This window comes from Monodelphis domestica, chromosome 7 (assembly GCF_027887165.1).
Source record: "Monodelphis domestica isolate mMonDom1 chromosome 7, mMonDom1.pri, whole genome shotgun sequence".
Taxonomy (NCBI): domain Eukaryota; kingdom Metazoa; phylum Chordata; class Mammalia; order Didelphimorphia; family Didelphidae; genus Monodelphis; species Monodelphis domestica.
The window spans coordinates 14,199,386-14,216,487 of NC_077233.1; the positions used below are offsets into that span (position 1 = coordinate 14,199,386).

Sequence of the window (17,102 nt, forward strand, 5' to 3'; positions counted from 1 at the left end):
TGAGTGTGGAGCAAGCTGAAAGAGCACAAGCTTGTCATGTTTCCCTCCTTTATGATGTCCCCTCACAACCCTGTTTCCTGCCTTCTTCTAGGGTCCCTTTTCCCCAAGGAATCCACAGGCTCCTAAGCCAAAAAGCAGCCTCTGGACTGCCACAGGAAGAAAGCAGAGCCCTCTGAGCCATACTGTGACATGCAGGTAGAGGATTAGTATGGATTCCCAAAGACAGCAATGGAACTGGACTTACGAGAGAAGCGTGCGAGGGGTCTGGCAGCCTTGTCTCCAGCCTCATTTGCAACTGGAAAAAAAGAGAGAGAGAAAGAAAGCACACAGTTAAGATCATGGTTCACATTTGTAGACTGAGTCAATCTAATCCAGGCAGATGGATGGCCTGGGCACGGACCAAGAAATGTGTCATCTTACTATGCCTGGAAAGTGTCCCATCTTTTCCAAAAGTGTAAAGAACAAAAATTTCATAGCAGCACGACCTAAAAGCAAGACCCAACCCAAAATAGAACAAAAACCACCTAGAAACAGCCTCCATGTCCAACAGCAGGGAAATGGTTTGAGAAATGGTGCTACATTCATGTAATGGGATCCTATTGTACCAATAAAACTGAGAAATAGAAGGCATACAAAAGCTATCTAGAGAAGTCTTTTTGAAAGAATGAGAAAGGGGACAGCTAGCTGTCTAGTAAATAGAGATCCAGACCCAGAAATGGGAAGTCCTGGGTTCAAATGTGGCCTCACTTCCTAGCTATGTGATCCAGGGCAAGTCACTTAACGCCCATTGCCTAAACCTTCATGCTCTTACGCCTTAAAAGGGATACCCAAGCATTCATTCTAAGACAGAAGAGAAGGATTTTTTTCAGTATGATGATTTTTCACTTGTTTATTTAGGGTTTTGAGGGGTGTTGGCTTTATATGATTATTCACGTAATGTGAAAATAGATATTGAATGACAATCCAGTGGAATCACTCGTCCTCTCTGGGAGGAAGGAGAAGAGGGGAGGGAGACAACGTGAATCGTGTAACTTTGAAAAACTTATGGGGAAGTTTGTTATTGGAATAAAATAAAGATAAAAAATTTTAAATATAAGATGATTCACTTATAAAAATGAGCAAAGGGGAGATATATTTTGCATGATAATACATGTATAACACAGACTGAATTGCTTGCCAGCTCCGGGAGGAGGGAGGGAGATCATTTGGATCATATAACTTTGTAAAACTTAAATGGAAATTTATTACATGTAATTGATAAAAAATTAAAAATCAATAAAAATCAATTTGTCTTCAATGTAAATTTGTCTTCAGTTATGAGCAGGGAAGAAGGCAAATCCACCAGAATGATGCACCCATGAACTCCAGCAATCTAAGATGACAACCAAATGAGGATAAGTGGACAAAAAGGGCCAGTGCCAGGAGCCCAGATCTAGAGCTGGAAGAGAGCTCTGGGGCCACTGAGGCCCAGGACGGGGCTGGACTTGATGGCCTCTGAGATTCCCCCCAGCTCCACACCAGTGTTTCCTAGACAGCCCATCTTCCATTTACATGGGCAGACAGTGAGACCCAGAGAAGCAGCCATGTCACAGCCCCCCTGGCCTCCAGATCCTTCATATTTAAAATGAGGGACAGCCAAGGAGGTCCCTTCCACCTCTAGGTCTACAACACAGATGATAAGCGATGGAGGCAGGATTTAAACCCAGATCCTATGGAGAGTTGGAGGGAATGTCGGAGAAGCTCTGACACTTGGTGTGTTCAAATAAATGTATTTACATGTATGTAAATAGTTACAATGCAAGGTCGGCTGGTTATTTGGGTGTCAACTACTCTGTTTATAATAAAACATCCAACACTGAGCTTGATTTTCAGGAGAAGTTCACGAAGTCCAAAGGTTATCCACCCAACCTCCTCTCCAACAGCCTCCCTGCCCACATGCACCCAGCTCTAGGCACTGGAAGAACTTCTGCCCTGGGGGCTTTGCCCTCCCTAAGGGTGACTGTCCCCCGGAAAGACCCAGCCTTGCTTCCCTTCCTCCCTTCCTCCTCTCTGGCCGCCATCTTGCTCTCTAGTTCGGAGATGGTTCTTTTTTTATTTACCATTTATCATGTACTTATCATTATTTGCACATCCTGGATGTAGCCATCCATCCCCCTACAGCTCTCCTCCTCATCCCTGGAGCTTTCAGACCAAAATGGCGCTCGGTGGCCCCCACTCCCAATGGTGGTTGTTTCCCCCATTGGGATATAAGCTCCCGGAGGGCAGGGGCTGCCTTCTTTTGTGTATCCCCTGTCTCAGCACAGAATCTCTGGTGCACAGGATTACACCAGTGTTTTTCATACAGAGAGAGAGAGAAGCATATATAACTCTTACCTTGTACTTAGCATCTATGTTTGCATATGTGTCTAGGCACGCATGTACACATTTATATGTGTGTGTACAAATATATTTGTGTGTTTGTGCAGACACACACATACTTGCTTTAAAAGCTAAGACTAGCCTTCCTTCCTCTCTGGCTCTATCTCCCCACATCTCCTTTGGCAGTCAAGGCCAGAGGCCCTTTTCGTTCATGTTGGAATAGCCTCATGGCATGGGAATGGAGAAACCCAAGTGTCAGAGTGTCAGGGACACATATAGTTAGGGGAAGAGGCAGGATCTGAATCCGAGTCTCCTGCCTTGGTCTCCAGGGTTTTCTTCACCATTTATCCCAGATGGAATTGCACAAGACAAAACTGGCTCTGACCACCTGAAACATGCGGTCCCTCCCAAACCTGTTATCTGGCATTTTCATTTGTATAAACTTATGGATGGACATTTTATTTCTCGGATAGAATAGAAGCTCCATGAGGGCAGAGACTGATTTTTCTGCCTTAGAGTCCTCAAGACCTAGTAGAGTGTAGGACACAATGTAAGTGCTCAGATGCAATGTAAGACCTCAGACACTTCCTAGCTGTGTGATCCTGGGAAAGTCACTTAACTCTATTGGCCTCTGTTTCCTTATCTGTAAAAAGGGCTAGAAAAGGAAATGGCCAACCCCTGCAGTATCTTTGCCCAGAAAACTCCAAATGGAGTCATGAAGAGTCAGGCAGGACTGAGAAACAACTCAAAGAACAGAGGCTCAAAGTCAAAGCAAACAGAGATCTTTGAGGAGTTGACCAAGTTGTGCCTTTTCTCCATTAGGCCACGGATAGGATAAAGGGTGGAGACTGGATTTCTCATTTCATTGGCACAGGGAGCTCCCAGATGAGGAAAGTCCCTCTCTTAATGCAGATCAGCACCTATTCTGAGAGTGTTCTGACTTCCCAGGAATCCCACAGTCAGTCTGGGTCAGAGGCTGGCCTTGACCTCCATCCTTCCTGGCTTGAGGCTATCACTCTAACCACCACACCACCCTGCCTCTCTCAAGGAACAACACCAAATTCACACTAAACAGGAAACAACCCTAGGAATAACCCTTTACTTGAACTTCCAAATAAACATGTTTTATTTATCTTTTCATTCTCCCAAAGTTGAAAACATCAAGTCCTCCTGCTAAGAAAAAACCAAAACATCCAAAGCTCCTCTCTCTGTCTGTCTGTCTCTGTCTGTTTCTCTGTCTTTCTGTCTCTCTCTGTCTCTATGTGTCTGTGCCTGTCTGTCTGTATCTCTCTCTCTTTGTCTCTGTCTCTCTCTCTGTCTCCTCCCTGTCTGTCTCTGTCTGTCTGTCTGTCTGTCTGTCTGTTTCTCTGTCTCCTCTCTGTCTCTCTCTCTTTGTCTGTCTTTCTCTGTCTCTCTGTCTCTCTCTGTCTGTCTGTCTCTCTCTCTTTGTCTGTCTTTCTCTGTCTTTCTCTGTCTCTGTCTCTCTCTCTCTCCCTCTCTGTCTCTCTCTCTCTCTCTCTCTCTCTGTCTCTCTCTCTCTCTCTCTCTCCATTTCTCTCCCTCCCCCCCCCCAGAACACAGGCCACAGAATGAGCCCTCCTGGGATGGGTGAGCTCAGAGGACTAAGAGGGCAGAGGGCAAGCAGAACCCCCTCCCCACTACTTAAAAGCAAACCAAAAACCTGAACTGCTCAACAGAAACTGTAATAAACAGACCGATGCCAGTCGGGCTGAAGGGAAGCCCAGTGACCGTCTGGCAGAAACCATTCAGAAGAGCCGTATCTTTTCGGCAACATTGATTTGCCCAATAGACAAGCATGGGGTTCTTGCCTAGTTCTACTGGGCCCAATGAGAGCTACAGAGGCAGATTTCAGCCTCCCAGAAGGAAGGGCTTCCTGTCAGCTGGAGCTATCTACAAGTGCATCCAGCTGCCCACCACTAGATGTGAGCCCCGTCATCAGGGATCTTCATGTGGAGGCCAGGTGACCCCTTCTGGGCAATAGTCGAGGGAATTCCTGAACATCAGCACATCAGAGGCCATCTGGACCAAAGCCATGCCAGAATAGCTACACCTCCTCTGCTCTCCCCAACCAGAAACCCAAGGCTTCTGCTTGAGTATGTTCAGTGATGAGAAAATCACTACCTCCCACAGTCAGTCCTTTCCACTTCTGGACAGTTCTCAGGAACAGGACTTTTCCTTGATTCCAAGACTCAGTTGGCCTTTCTGCAATGTCTTTATTCAGCCTGTGGGATCCACACAGAAGAAGGCCAACCCTTCTTTCCTTCCCTCTGACAATGAAATCAGACACTTAAGGGTCTACTATGTGCTGGAGATATGGAGAGAGGCAAAAGCACAGTCTCTGCCTTCAAGGAGCCCACAGGCTCATGGGGGAGACCACCTACAAGAAATATGTGCACATAAACCAGAGACAAGATAAACTGGAGATCAGAAGAGCCCTTCAAATATTCGAGGCAGGCTCATTGGTCACTGCCAATGCTAAGATTCTGTGATAAATGGAATAATCCCGGCGGGGAGAGAGGGACTTGAGAATAATTTATTTCAAGTTTAAAAACAAATTGGAGTAAGCACATTATGTGTGAGAGAACTATTTAGCTAAAAACACATTTTTCTGAGGGCAAGACTAGAGACGGGAGGTCCTGGGTTCAAATCTGGCTTTAGACAATGGGTATCACTGGCAAGTCACAGTCCCTTTTGCCTAGCCTTTATTGATCTTCTGTCTTGGAGTCAGTACACAGTATTGATTCTAAGATGGAAGGTGAGGGTTTAAAAAAAGAGCTTATTTAGCAAACTATGCCCTAATTGGAACCATATCTTGACTCCCATATTAGACCCTCTTCTTAATTCCCTCTCTCTGTCCAGGACTCCTTTCTGCCTTCGGTCACTCAGGTGTGACCACAACCCCAGAGTCATCTGGACTCGATCCTCTCCCTCGCCCTCCTCATCCCATCATTCCATCAGATGCCAGGTCTTACTGATTCAACCACCATGCTCTCCACCCCTTTCAGGGCCATCACTCCAGTCCAGGCCCTCAGCTGCTCTCCTTGGGGCTATTTGGTTCCTCTCTCTGCCTCCTGTCTCTCCCCCCTCCAGCCCTTCTTCCACAGGCTGCCCAACCAGCCCAGGTCTCACCTTATCCCTCCCCTCCAAAAAAAAGGTTCCAGTCTCTCCATCTCACTCTGGAGCCCCACATAAACCTCTGATGCTCCCATTCTGTTGGGTATCTCTTCCCTTCCCTTCCCCGAGGCTCCACTCTAGCTCTTCCTCACAGACATCATGTTTTATCTGCTATTTCATGCCTTTGCCTCTTTGCCCCTTGGCATCTCCAACTCCCTTCAAGATCCGACTCAAGTCACTTTCTGCATGAAGACCTCCACTATCCCCAGGTTGTTGGTGATGCCCAATCATATGTGCCACCCTGGGGCCGAGCCTCCAAGGAGGAGGAGAGTTTTTAGATGAAAAAGGGAGGAATGAGGTCATTTTTGTTGTTGTTGTTCAGTGCTTCAGTCATGCTCTACTCTTCATGACCATATTGGGGGTTTTCTTGGCAAAGATACTAGAGTGGTTTGCTCTTTCCTTTTTCAGCTCATTTTACAGATGAGAAAACTGAGGCAAAAAGGGTTAAGTGATTTGTCCAGGGTCACGCAGCTAGGAAGTGTCTGAGGCCAGGTTTAAACTAATCTTCCCGATTCTACCTGTGACTTCTAAGGATCCTTCTAGCTCTAAATCCATGCTCTTCTGATTCTGTGAATCTCCATCAGAAAGTAGAAAGCCAGGTGAAGAGAGCAGACCATCAAACGATGCTGTCACCATGGTGACCAGCCTAGCTTGGGACAAGGAATACAGTGATGCACATGAAGAAATGATAATCATGATGACAGTTAACTTTTAGACTGAACTGACTTGTGGGGGGAAATAGAACATCAGCACAAAAGAAATACTTGACAAATTCTCAGTTTATAAAGCTCAAGAAGCTTCTCCCGCCCTGGATCGCAGCATCATAGATTGGGAAATGGAAGAGACCTCAGTGGTCCTCAAGTCCTCACAGATCAAATCCTCAGGAGCCAAACTGGGAAGTCACACGAGCTTTTTAAGCTCATTCAGGGAGTATGCAGCAGCATCAGGATTTGAACTCAGCCCCTTCAGTGTGCTAATGATATAGCCAAGCTCTTCACATCTCTAGGTTTGAGGAATCCGTTAGGAAATGAACTTGCTCAGTCTCCCATGAGACAACCGTCTTCATGTCTTCTTAAAATCCAAACTTGGGATTTCATTAGGGTGGGGAAGTCCTAAGGAAGAAAATTCTTTCTGCCAAGACAGAGCAGCCCTTGTTCTCTAACTTAAGTCTTCAAATTGCCTGGGGTACAACGAGGTAAATGACTTGCCCAGGATCACACAGCTGTGTTACAGATGGGTCAGAGACTAGACTTGAACCCAGGTCTTCTGTGATACCAATGCAGGATCTCTACCCACTCGGAAAGACAGTCTTTGCATTCAGGTCATGAGCAGAGCCACAAAGTCCTCCCATCATCACCTTCATCTGGTAATTCTGTTGTGAGACCAAGGCACCAGCAGGTGGCGCTCACTCTTCAGCTTGATCCAAAGCCTCTTTAGCCCAGCAACCTGTAAAGGTAATTCCCAGCATCCGTGTGCTGGACACTGTCCTTGTCGAAGCGGCTTCTTCTCCGACAGTTTAGGTCCCTGAGCCAGACGCGGTGAACGGAATCGGACCGAGTTATAAAGCCCAGCTTAAAAAAGGACGCCAAAGTCTCTGTCTCTGTCTCTGTCTCTCTTCCTCTCCCTCTCTGTCTCTCTCTCTACCTCTCTGTTTCCCTCTCTCCATCTCTCTCTGTCTGTCTGTCTCTGTCTCCCTCTCTCTCTCTGTCTGTCTCTGTCTCTGTCTCTCTCCCTCTCACTGTCTCTGTCTCTCCCTCTCTCTGTCTCTCTCTCTGTCTCTCTCTCTGTCTCCTCTCTGTCTCTCTCTCTTTCTCTCTGTCTCTCTCTCCCTCTCTCTGTCTCTCTCTCTGTCTCTGTCTCCCTCTCTCTCCCTCTCTCTGTCTCTCTCTCTGTCTCTGTCTCTCTCTCTCCCTCTCTCTGTCTCTCTCTCTGTCTCTCTCTCTCCTTCTCTCTGTCTCTCTCTCCCTCTCTCTGTCTCTCTCTCTGTCTCTGTCTCTCTCTCCCTCCCTCTCTCTGTCTCTCTCTCTGTCTCCTCTCTGTCTCTCTCCCTCTCTCTGTCTCTCCCTCTCTCTGTCTCTCTCTCCCTCTCTCTGTCTCTCTCTCTGTCTCCTCTCTGTCTCTCTCCCTCTCTCTGTCTCTCCCTCTCTCTGTCTCTCTCTCTCTCCCTCTCTCTGTCTCCTCTCTGTCTCTCTCCCTCTCTCTGTCTCTCCCTCTCTCTGTCTCTCTCTCTCCCTCTCTCTGTCTCTCTCTCTCCCTCTCTCTGTCTCTCCCTCTCTCTGTCTCTCTCTCTCTCTCCCTCTCTCTGTCTCTCCCTCTCTCTGTCTCTCTCTCTCTCCCTCTCTCTGTCTCTCTCTCTCTCTCCCTTTCTCCATCTCTCTCTGTCTCTCCCTCTCTCTGTCTCTGTCTGTCTCTCTCTCCCTCTCTCTGTCTCTCTCTCTCTGTCTCTCTCTCCCTTTCTCCATCTCTCTCTGTCTCTCTCTTTCACTCCTTCCCTCCCTCCCTCTCCACGTCTCTCTCTTTCTATATGTAATATGTACATATATATAATAGTATTATATTATATATTATTTAGTATTATGTTAAAGTATATATATACATATATATATATGTATATATATATATAGTGTGTGTGTGTGTGTGTTCACTAGAAAGCGGCCTGGTGGCATGGCAGACAGACTGTCAAGGTTACCGTTGGGAAGACGTGCCTTCCTAAGTTCAGATCTGACTGGGCAGCTAGGTGAGAGGGCCAATGGAGAGAGGGCCTGGTCTAAAGTCAGAAGACCTGAGTTCAAATCTATCCTCGGACACTCCCTAACGGGGTAGCCCTCGACAACACACTTCACCCTGTGTGCCTCAGTTTCCTCATCTGTCCAATGAGCTGAAGAAGGAAAGGACAAACCTCTCCTGTATCTCTGCCAAGAAAGCCCCAAAGAGGGTCACAAAGAATCAGGTGTGACGAGAAAATGACTGAACAATACGTTACTGATGCCTTCACCAACCGCCCGGGCCTCGGTTTCTTTACCCATGAAATGGGAAGGCTGGACTAGATGGCCTCTGCGGGTCCCTGCCAGCTGTAAAGCCGCCACCGCCTGCTTCCAACTGAATGAATAATGTGGCCTCGCCCTCTTCCATTCCTCCACTGCCTTTCAGCAATTCTCACAAAATAAGGAATCCCCGGGAGGTTAGGCTTCCGAGAAGGAAGGGCAAGGACTCTGGATTCAAATCCTGCCTTTGGCCCTCCCTCCCACGGGACCTTGGGCAAATCACTGGCCTCCCCTGTCAGCCTCAGTCTCCTCCCTAGTAAGATACAGCTCTGGGGAGGAGGGGCCGAGAGCCTCCAAGCTCCCCGATGGTCCTCCGAAATGGCATTTCAACACAACAGCATAACAGTTGATAAGAGCTCAGTCCTGCAATACTAACACCAGAAAGGGGTGCATTGGGGGGCCAGCCATCTCCCCATTCACCGTCCTGCTATCCACTCCGCTCTCGTCCCCAGATTCCAGGTTGAGAACTCCCCGTTCAGAAAGATCCAGGCTCAGTGGTCGGTGCTGAAGCACTAAAATCCAGGCGGATGGTTACTCCACAGCATCGTCGCCCAGAGCCCGCCGCGCACGGTCCCCCTGAGGTCCGGGGGCGGCCCAGTGACTTCCCTGAGATCACAGTTTGGTAAGTGTTAAAAGCAGGATTTGAACCCAGGCCCTGTGCCTGGTGAGTCGGTGCCTCTGCCGCTGCATTTAGTACTGAGGATACCAAAACAAAAACGATGCCGTCTCTGCCCGCAGAGGGCTTCTAAGAGGGACCCAGAGGTCTGGATGACATGACAGTGTCACACGCAGGATCTGAACCCAGGTCTTCACAAGTCCATCGCCCTGTCTGCACCATCGTCCCTCTTGAGACCTCAGCCAGGCTCTCTGCCGTCCTGTCCCACTTCACACAATGGGCATTTGCATCGGCCTCTGGGCGCTCAGCTCTGCAGCTGGGTTTATGGCTTGCCCAGGTGTCGGGGCTTCCAAAACAAGGCGGAGGGAGGCAGCGCTGCTTTTGTTCCAAAGCCAGGAGCAGCCACCCGGGCAGTCCTCCGTGCCACCCTGCCAGGCCTCCGTGCCACCCTGCCAGGCCTCTGTGCCACCCTGCCAGGCCTCCGTGCCACCCTGCCAGGCCTCCGTGCCACCTTGCCAGGCCTCTGTGCCACCCTGCCAGGTCTCCGTGCCACCCAGTAGGAGCCCCCAGACCCCAGAGGCACGACTCGAGGACCGAGAAGCCGGCATCGCCCTCCTTTCCCAGGCCGTCGGCTTCGGGGCTCTGCGGCCTCGGCATTACCTGGCATAGTTTAGGGCCAAGATAGGCATTCGTTAAACACGGAAGTTACTGTGAAGGGAGGGAAGAGGCCCCGCCTGGGCCGCCCACTCCAGCTGCGCTCCCAGAGGAGGGCCGGGAGCATGGCAGGGCCTGGCGGGGGGGGCGAGACTCTCTCCTTGGTGCCTGGCAGAGGGCTTCTGCCCTTTCCTTGAGCCTGATCTAACTTGGCTCGTTCCATTTTCTTCTACCTCTCATACATGATCCGGCACTCCTTCTGCATGTCCTTCGGGGGCCGCCAGGTAACACTGTGCACAGAGCCCCAGGCCTGGAGTCAGGAAGACGCATGCCCGAATTCAGAGCCGGTCCTAGACCCTTCGTGGCTGTGTGACCCTGGGTCAGTCACTTCACCCTGTGGGCCTCTATTTCCTCCATTGTAAAATGAGCTGGAGAGGGGAAGGGCCAGCCACGCCAGGATTTCTGCGGAGAAAACCCTACGTGGGGTCACGAAGAATCTGACAGGACGGAACACCAACTGCACGTCCTAAAGCCCAGCGGAAATGCTGGCCCTTCTGGTCTCCATCAACCAAGGAAAATCATCCACGAGCCCTGCAGCTCACACACTGGGTGGGGGCACGAAGGCAAGAGGAGACGGTCCATCCCCTCCCTTCGCGCTCTACCACACTGCCATCAGCAAGACAGAAAGGCATTGTCAAGCGAGCGAGCCACGAGTAAACACCTAAGAACTGTCCATCCACTTCCTGGCACGGGGCCAGCCAAGCCCAGAAATAGAATAGAAATCCCTGATCTTCCCTGTCCCCGGGGAGCTTCCACACCAAGGGAGGCCCCGCCAAGGGCGCGGGAAGGGAACAAGCGTGTATCCAGCCTCCTCTGGGCCAGGAACTGTGCAAAGAGCTTTTACAATAGCATCTGACTCCATCTTCACCACAGCCCTGGGAAGTAGGTGCGACGGCTACACCCACTTAACCACCGAGGAAACCGAGGCAGAGACAGGTTCTGCGACTTGCCTGGCGTCACACAACTAGTAAGCACTGCCACTGAACTAGCTGTCCAAAGGGGGAAAGTCACCCAGCATTTATTGAGCTCCTACTGTGTGCCAGGCACTGCTAAACTCTACAGATAAAAGACGTCCTGAGCCTCCAGGGGGCCACCTTCTGTGAGGAACAGGGAGGCAGCCAGTGTCTCAGGTGGTGAAGGGCTTGGAACACTAAACAAGGGGGGTCTTTTATATATTGCATCCCTGAGTGGAGGACGGACTGGAGACAAGACGGCCAACTGGAGGGCCAGGGCAATGGTCCAGGTGTGGGATGATGAGGGAGGCAAGGAAAGCAGATAGAATCATATGCATCTGATCCTGACACCAATGATCCTCATTTTACAGATGAGGAAACTGATTCATTGATTCATTGAACTACCCGGGCGGGGCCCCTTCTAGCTCCAGAGACAGCCAGGGGGCAGAGCAAGGTGAATGCTGGATTCCTAATCAGAAAGGCAACCTTCAGACTGCAGGGGAGCCTAACAGGGATCTGTAAACACGGGCTATTTTTGTTTCTTTTTAATATTTTGAGAACTATATTCCAACAAGCTTGCTTTCCCATGTTGTCTCGTTTGCTTTTATATATCCTGTATTTATTTTATGGATGTATTTTTGTACTCCTATATTTCTGTTATGTCTATATTATCTTATATTTTTATGTCTCTATTTTATACTCCTATATGTATTTATGTACATACTTTTGTTATCCTATATTTATTTTATGTCTCTATTATTATCCTATATTTATTTTATGTGTATATTATTATCCTATATTTGTTTTATGTCTATATTTGTTATCCTATATTTATTTTATGCATTTGAGGGGCTTCGGATGTCACCTGTCTGTCTGAGGGGCCTGTGAGGCAAAGAAGGATCAGAAGCCCTGCTCTAGACAGCCTCAGACCCTGTAAATGGGAGTCACAGTTACTATCCTTACAGAGGATCTTCCTGCTAAGGACAATTCGGGAAGAACTGACAAGCATTGGTCCATGAACCTTGCTCAGAGTCATAACTAGGACAGGGCAATGGAGGCTTTGCTCCAGGGCGCTGACTTTGGAGGGTGCCAGATTTACGAGGACCTTAGCCTGTGCTTGCAGTCCTTGAGTAAATAGAAACAATAGAGCTTAGCTAATAGCCAGAAGGATGAGTCAAAACAGAGAGGTTGCAGATGGCAGAGCCAGTGAATTCCAAGCTCTGTTAAGATGGCGTCAGGGTGGGAGAGGCCATGGCTTAAGCAGTTGACCACCACTGGAGGGCAGCACAGGTTTCCCTCACTAGTCAATTTCCCCAAAGAGGGAGGAAAAACTGGGGCAGAGGGATGGCCCCAAGGCCCCTTGGGCACAGATGGAAAGCAAACCCTGATCCTGGGAGGGCTGCAATCCCCCAAAGGCCAAAGAGTTGCTGCCATGGAAACCAGCTGACTCGTTGGGTGGCTCTCCAGGGAGCCAGCTTCCTTCCTCCCAGGAGATGAGGAGCCTTCCTGGCAGCCTCTTCTCCCAGGTCTCTGGCCAGTTAAGCCTGGGCACCTGGAGAGGGGCCGGAAGGAAATCCAGAGGCTGAGCCCGCTGACTTGGGGCCAAGCTCTAATGAAAGGGATCTCCTTACCTGCAGCTGCTCCTGCAGCCCTGCCTCTCCCTCTGGATTCCCACCTTCACCCTCTCCGCTTTCTGAGCGGCCAGCCTCCAGGGAGAGAGAGGAAAAGCAGGTCTGTCCCTGGGCCCACTGTTGATTGGGTGCCGGCCATCAATAAACACAGACTAAGTGCCTCAAGGGCACCATGGACAGGGCACCACCCCAGGCACAAGACTCCTCTTCCTGAGTTCAAATCCAGCTTCAGATACTTCCTAGCTGTGTGACCCTGGGCAAGTCACCTAACCCCATTTGCCTAGTCTGTACTGCTCTTCTGTCTTAGAGTTGTCGCTAGAATAGACAGTCAGGGTTACTAAATCAAAATAAAATAAAATAGAGATGGCAGAAATCACTGCTTGTCATTGGTAGAAAGTTTCCCTCCCCCTCTGGGAACCACGCCAGCCTTGGGAAACACTGCAGTCGTAGTCAGTGTGGAGCAGAGCAGTAAGCACCTTCAGGTGCCGGCCACTGGATTCCGGTCCAATCCCACTCCACAAGCGCTTACTAAGGGCCTGGATACAGGCCGTACAAAGGCAGGCAGCCCCGTTTCTACCTTCAGAAGCTAACACACTTGTTTGCTTTTTAAACCCTTATTTTCTATATTAGAATCAATACTGAGAAGTGGGCAGGAGAGTGGTAGTCAATTGGGGTTGAGTGACTTGCCCAGGGTCACAAATCCAGGAAGTGTCTAAGGCTAGATTTGAACTCAGGACCCCCTGCCCCCAGTCCTGGCTCTATCCACTGAGCCATGTGCCCCCATTCAATGGTTTTTCAGCTGTATCTGACTCTTTGTGACCCCATTTGGAGTTTTATTAGCAGATTGGAGTGGCTTGTTCATTCCTTCTCCGGCTCATTGGACAGATGAGGAAACTGAGGCCAACAGGGTTCAGTGACCTGTCCATGTAGGAAGTGTCTGAGGCCGGATCTGCCCCCCGTCCGGAAGACGAGTCTTCCTGCCCCCGTCCGGATGCTCTGTCCCCTGGGCCGTGTGGTTGCCCAGGATCATAGACACATAAATAGGTATCATCTGGTGCAAGCAAAACCCAGAGAGCCGTTCCTTGTGGGGATCAGCAGCAGGAAGCTGGAGGTCCATCCTTGGAAGCGCACCTGCAGCCCAGGTTCCACGCGTGGAGCCCCCTTGGAGCCCAGAGGCCACGGGCAGCCACAGAAGGCTTCTGAGGGGCCACATCTGTGCTTTGGGGAGACCTCTGACTGCCTGCAGAGAAGCGTGTCACCCCGAAGGGAGGGGGCGGCTGCTCTGGTCCCCGCCACCCTCTGCAGGCGGGAACGAGGGATGAGAAAAAGGCCTCCCTGCCCGGAGCCCGAGCGTGGCTGAACTTGGGCCGCCCGCGTGGAAAATGCCTCCCATCCGCGCGGGGTGTGACTTCCTCACACAGTGGAGGTTCATTTCTGGGGCCCGTTTTGAACCATGCCACGAGCTTGCCACGTGCCACAGGCCGCAGACGATGGCGGAGCTACAGACCAAAAACCAAGCATCCCCTGCCTTGAACCTAGCCGGCGGGCAGCCAACATTTATTAAGCGCCTGCTGTGTACCCGGCCCTGTGCTGAGCCCCAGGGAGGCAAAGGCAAAGAGGAAGCAGGAGCGCTTCCAGAGAGGGCAGCCAGCCTGGGCCGCTGGGCTGGGAGAGGAGAGCTTCTCTTCTGCTCTCCAAGAGGAGCCGCCCTTGTTCTGCCGCCACTTTGGGAAAGTCTTCCCCTCCCTGAGCTACTTCAAAGGGAGGCCGGAGGACCCCTTGGAGGGGGCTCTGCGGAGGGAAGACCCGGGCTGCTCCGGCTCGAACTCAAGGCTTCTCCGAGAGGCTGGGAGTCCCTCTAACAGTCGCACCCAAAGGGAAAAGCTCAGTATCAGGAAAGCTAGTGACGGCGCGTCCTTTCGCGTGGAGGAAGGGAAACACGTTCTGGGTGCGAGTGCATGCCTCACTCGGACTGAACGGCTGGCCAGCTCTGAAAGGGGGAGGCATGGGAAGGAGGGAGGCCGTTTGGACCTGCGGCTTCAGAACACCTGGGACACTGGATGAAATTTAAAAAACTTTATAATCAAATTGACAAAAGGAACAACTTCTGGAGACTCAGGAGAGGCCGTTCCAGGTTAGACCTGGTGCTAGAGGAGACCTCACAGGTTAATATGGCTCTTTTTACAGAAAGGGAAACTGAGGCCCAGGAAGGTTCTAGGACTGGGGAGGAAAGGAACAAGCATTTATTCATCTCCTACCGTACACTTTACAAACATGATCCCATTTGATCCTCTGGACTCTGTGAGGCAGTAGGTGATTTTTATTACCCAATTTTACGGATGATGAAGGCCTGAGCCAGAAAGAGGCTGAAAGCCTTCTAGAGCCACCAAGCTAAGTGTCTGAGATCACATTTGAACTCAGAGCTTCCTGGCTCCACGCCTAAACCCTTGCAGGATCTGGACATCAGACTCTCCTCCTTTCCCTACAGGAAGGAACGTCCTCCCGATTTCCGCTAATGCCTGTTCGAGCACAGACACATTTCCTCATTTCCTCTTCCTCACAGAGCTGTCCGCCACAGGATGCTGAGCCACCACCATCCACTCTGCCTACAAAGCAGCTCCGTCCTCCAGGACTCCAGGGGGCATCTTCTCCTCCTCCCTGTGTGCCCAGAGCAGCGCCCGCCCCCCAGGAGGGACGAGGGGACTGGCAGCAGCTGCCCTGAGCCTCTGCGTGCTCTGCAGCTGCCCAGGAAGAGGCTGGAGCTGGCTATTGGCTAGAAACAAGGTGGGGGATGCTGGCTGCCTTCCACTGACTGGCCCCACCCGCTCCCATAGAGCGGGCTGAGTGTAAGCAGCACCTGGGCGGCCTCCGAAGGATCCGGTTACACACAAACACCCGAGCTAGAACGGTTTCCCTCCATAGTACAGATGATAAGGAAGGTCGCAGGACCCAGAACTGAGCCAGTTTTGTCTTCATCCAGCCATCCGGCTCCAGGCAGCCAGATAAGAGACACCCACCGGGCAGAGCCCAGGAAATGCCATTTCTTGTGTTTACCAAATACAAGGAAAGGGCAGCCGGGCTGTGGGAAAGCATCTAAGAAGTGAGACAGGGGCAGCTGGGTGGCTCAGTGGATGGAGAGTCAGGCCTAGAGACGGGAAGTCCCAGGTTCAAATCTGGCATTGGACACTTCCCAGCTGGGTGAAACTGGGTGAGTCCCTTGACCCCCCATTGCCTAGCCTCTACTACTCTTCTGCCTTGGAACCAATACACAGCATTGATTCTATGATGGAAGGTGAGGGGTTAAAAAGAAAAAAAAGAAGTGAGATGCCATGCAAAGAGCCAGGAGGTGGGACTCAGGACCCAGGTTCAAGTCTCAACTCTTGGGCTTTTGACATCAAAAACATCCATCCCTCAGTACTTTCTTAGGGCTCTCATTACCCTGCATCGAACTCAAGATGCTCCTCCAACCTGTAAACCTTAAAATTTCTTAGACTTATGAATGTTGGAAATTTCCCCATTGGGAAATTTCATACTTGAAAAAATTTCCTACTGATAGTAAGAACTCTATTGGAATGTGAAACCCCTTGGCATGGGAGGATCCTTCTCCTCCCTACTTAAGACTACTTTAGGACAGAAACCTTTTGCTAAACAATGGAAAGGGCTTTGGCCTATGCTTAAGCATAGAACAGGAAGTTCTTTGAGTCATGATTGATTTTAGAATTGATATAATAGAGATACTTGGAATGACAGAACCAGGTCTTGGAACTACAATCTCCACCCTACTCAGAGTAACAGTATTTAGGAAGGGCTGCAGCATAGATTAAGATTTAATTATTTGAGAATATGACCTTCAACAGACATGTGCAAAGGGGGCAGACCTCTGGGTGGTCCTGGGTTAAGCTACAGCCACCATTGGCAGAGGGGAGAGATCGACAGTGATTGGTAGATGGGAGAACTGAGGGGAGGGAACTTAGATTTTTGGCTTAAAGATAGCGGGGGGTCTGAGGACTGAGGGAGGTTGATGCTCTGAAGGAGGTCTGAGAGGAGAGAGGTCCTGGAGGGAGACCTCCTGGAGAGGTCTTGAAGGAGGCTGTGGAAGGAGAACTCAGGAGGAGTCAGGAGGAGAATTCTCTGGAAACATTGCTTGAAAGGAGGCTCTCTTGAAGGTGGAGACTGAGGTTGGCATGAGAAGACTTACCTACAGAGATCTTGGGTGAGTGATAAAACCAACTGACTGATTTATCTCTTAGGACTGAGGTCTAGGTCTTATTGGCTTGAGGCCCTTCATTCTTATTCCTTTCTTACTTTCTCTCTTTTTCTATTGATTAATCAGTGTATTATAAATTAAATTTCTCTATAAAACCCAGTTGGCTTGGGCATATTCATAAATTGGGAATATATTCCCTGGCAACCATCTTATATTTATATAAAACCAAGACACAGTAGAAAACATATTTCAGCGGTCATAATTGTTATATATTTCCCTTGCTCCCAAACATTTTAATTATCACAGTTTATGGCTCCCATTCTCTTATCTACAACTATTTAATGCTCAAAACTATTTTAAATCTAACAAACCTCAACCCAACAC

The 17,102-nt window shown here is 50.0% G+C and overlaps 1 protein-coding gene across 1 annotated transcript in view; it reads right to left on the bottom strand.

Moving 5' to 3' along the window:
* The window catches only part of PDE1C (phosphodiesterase 1C), an 83,807-nt gene that overhangs the window by 16,417 nt on the left and 50,288 nt on the right, over positions 1–17,102 (bottom strand). Inside the window, exon 2 of the mRNA XM_056804262.1 lies at positions 245–295. Coding sequence (XP_056660240.1) covers positions 245–295 — 51 coding nt within the window. The remainder of the gene's footprint in view (positions 1–244; positions 296–17,102) is intronic.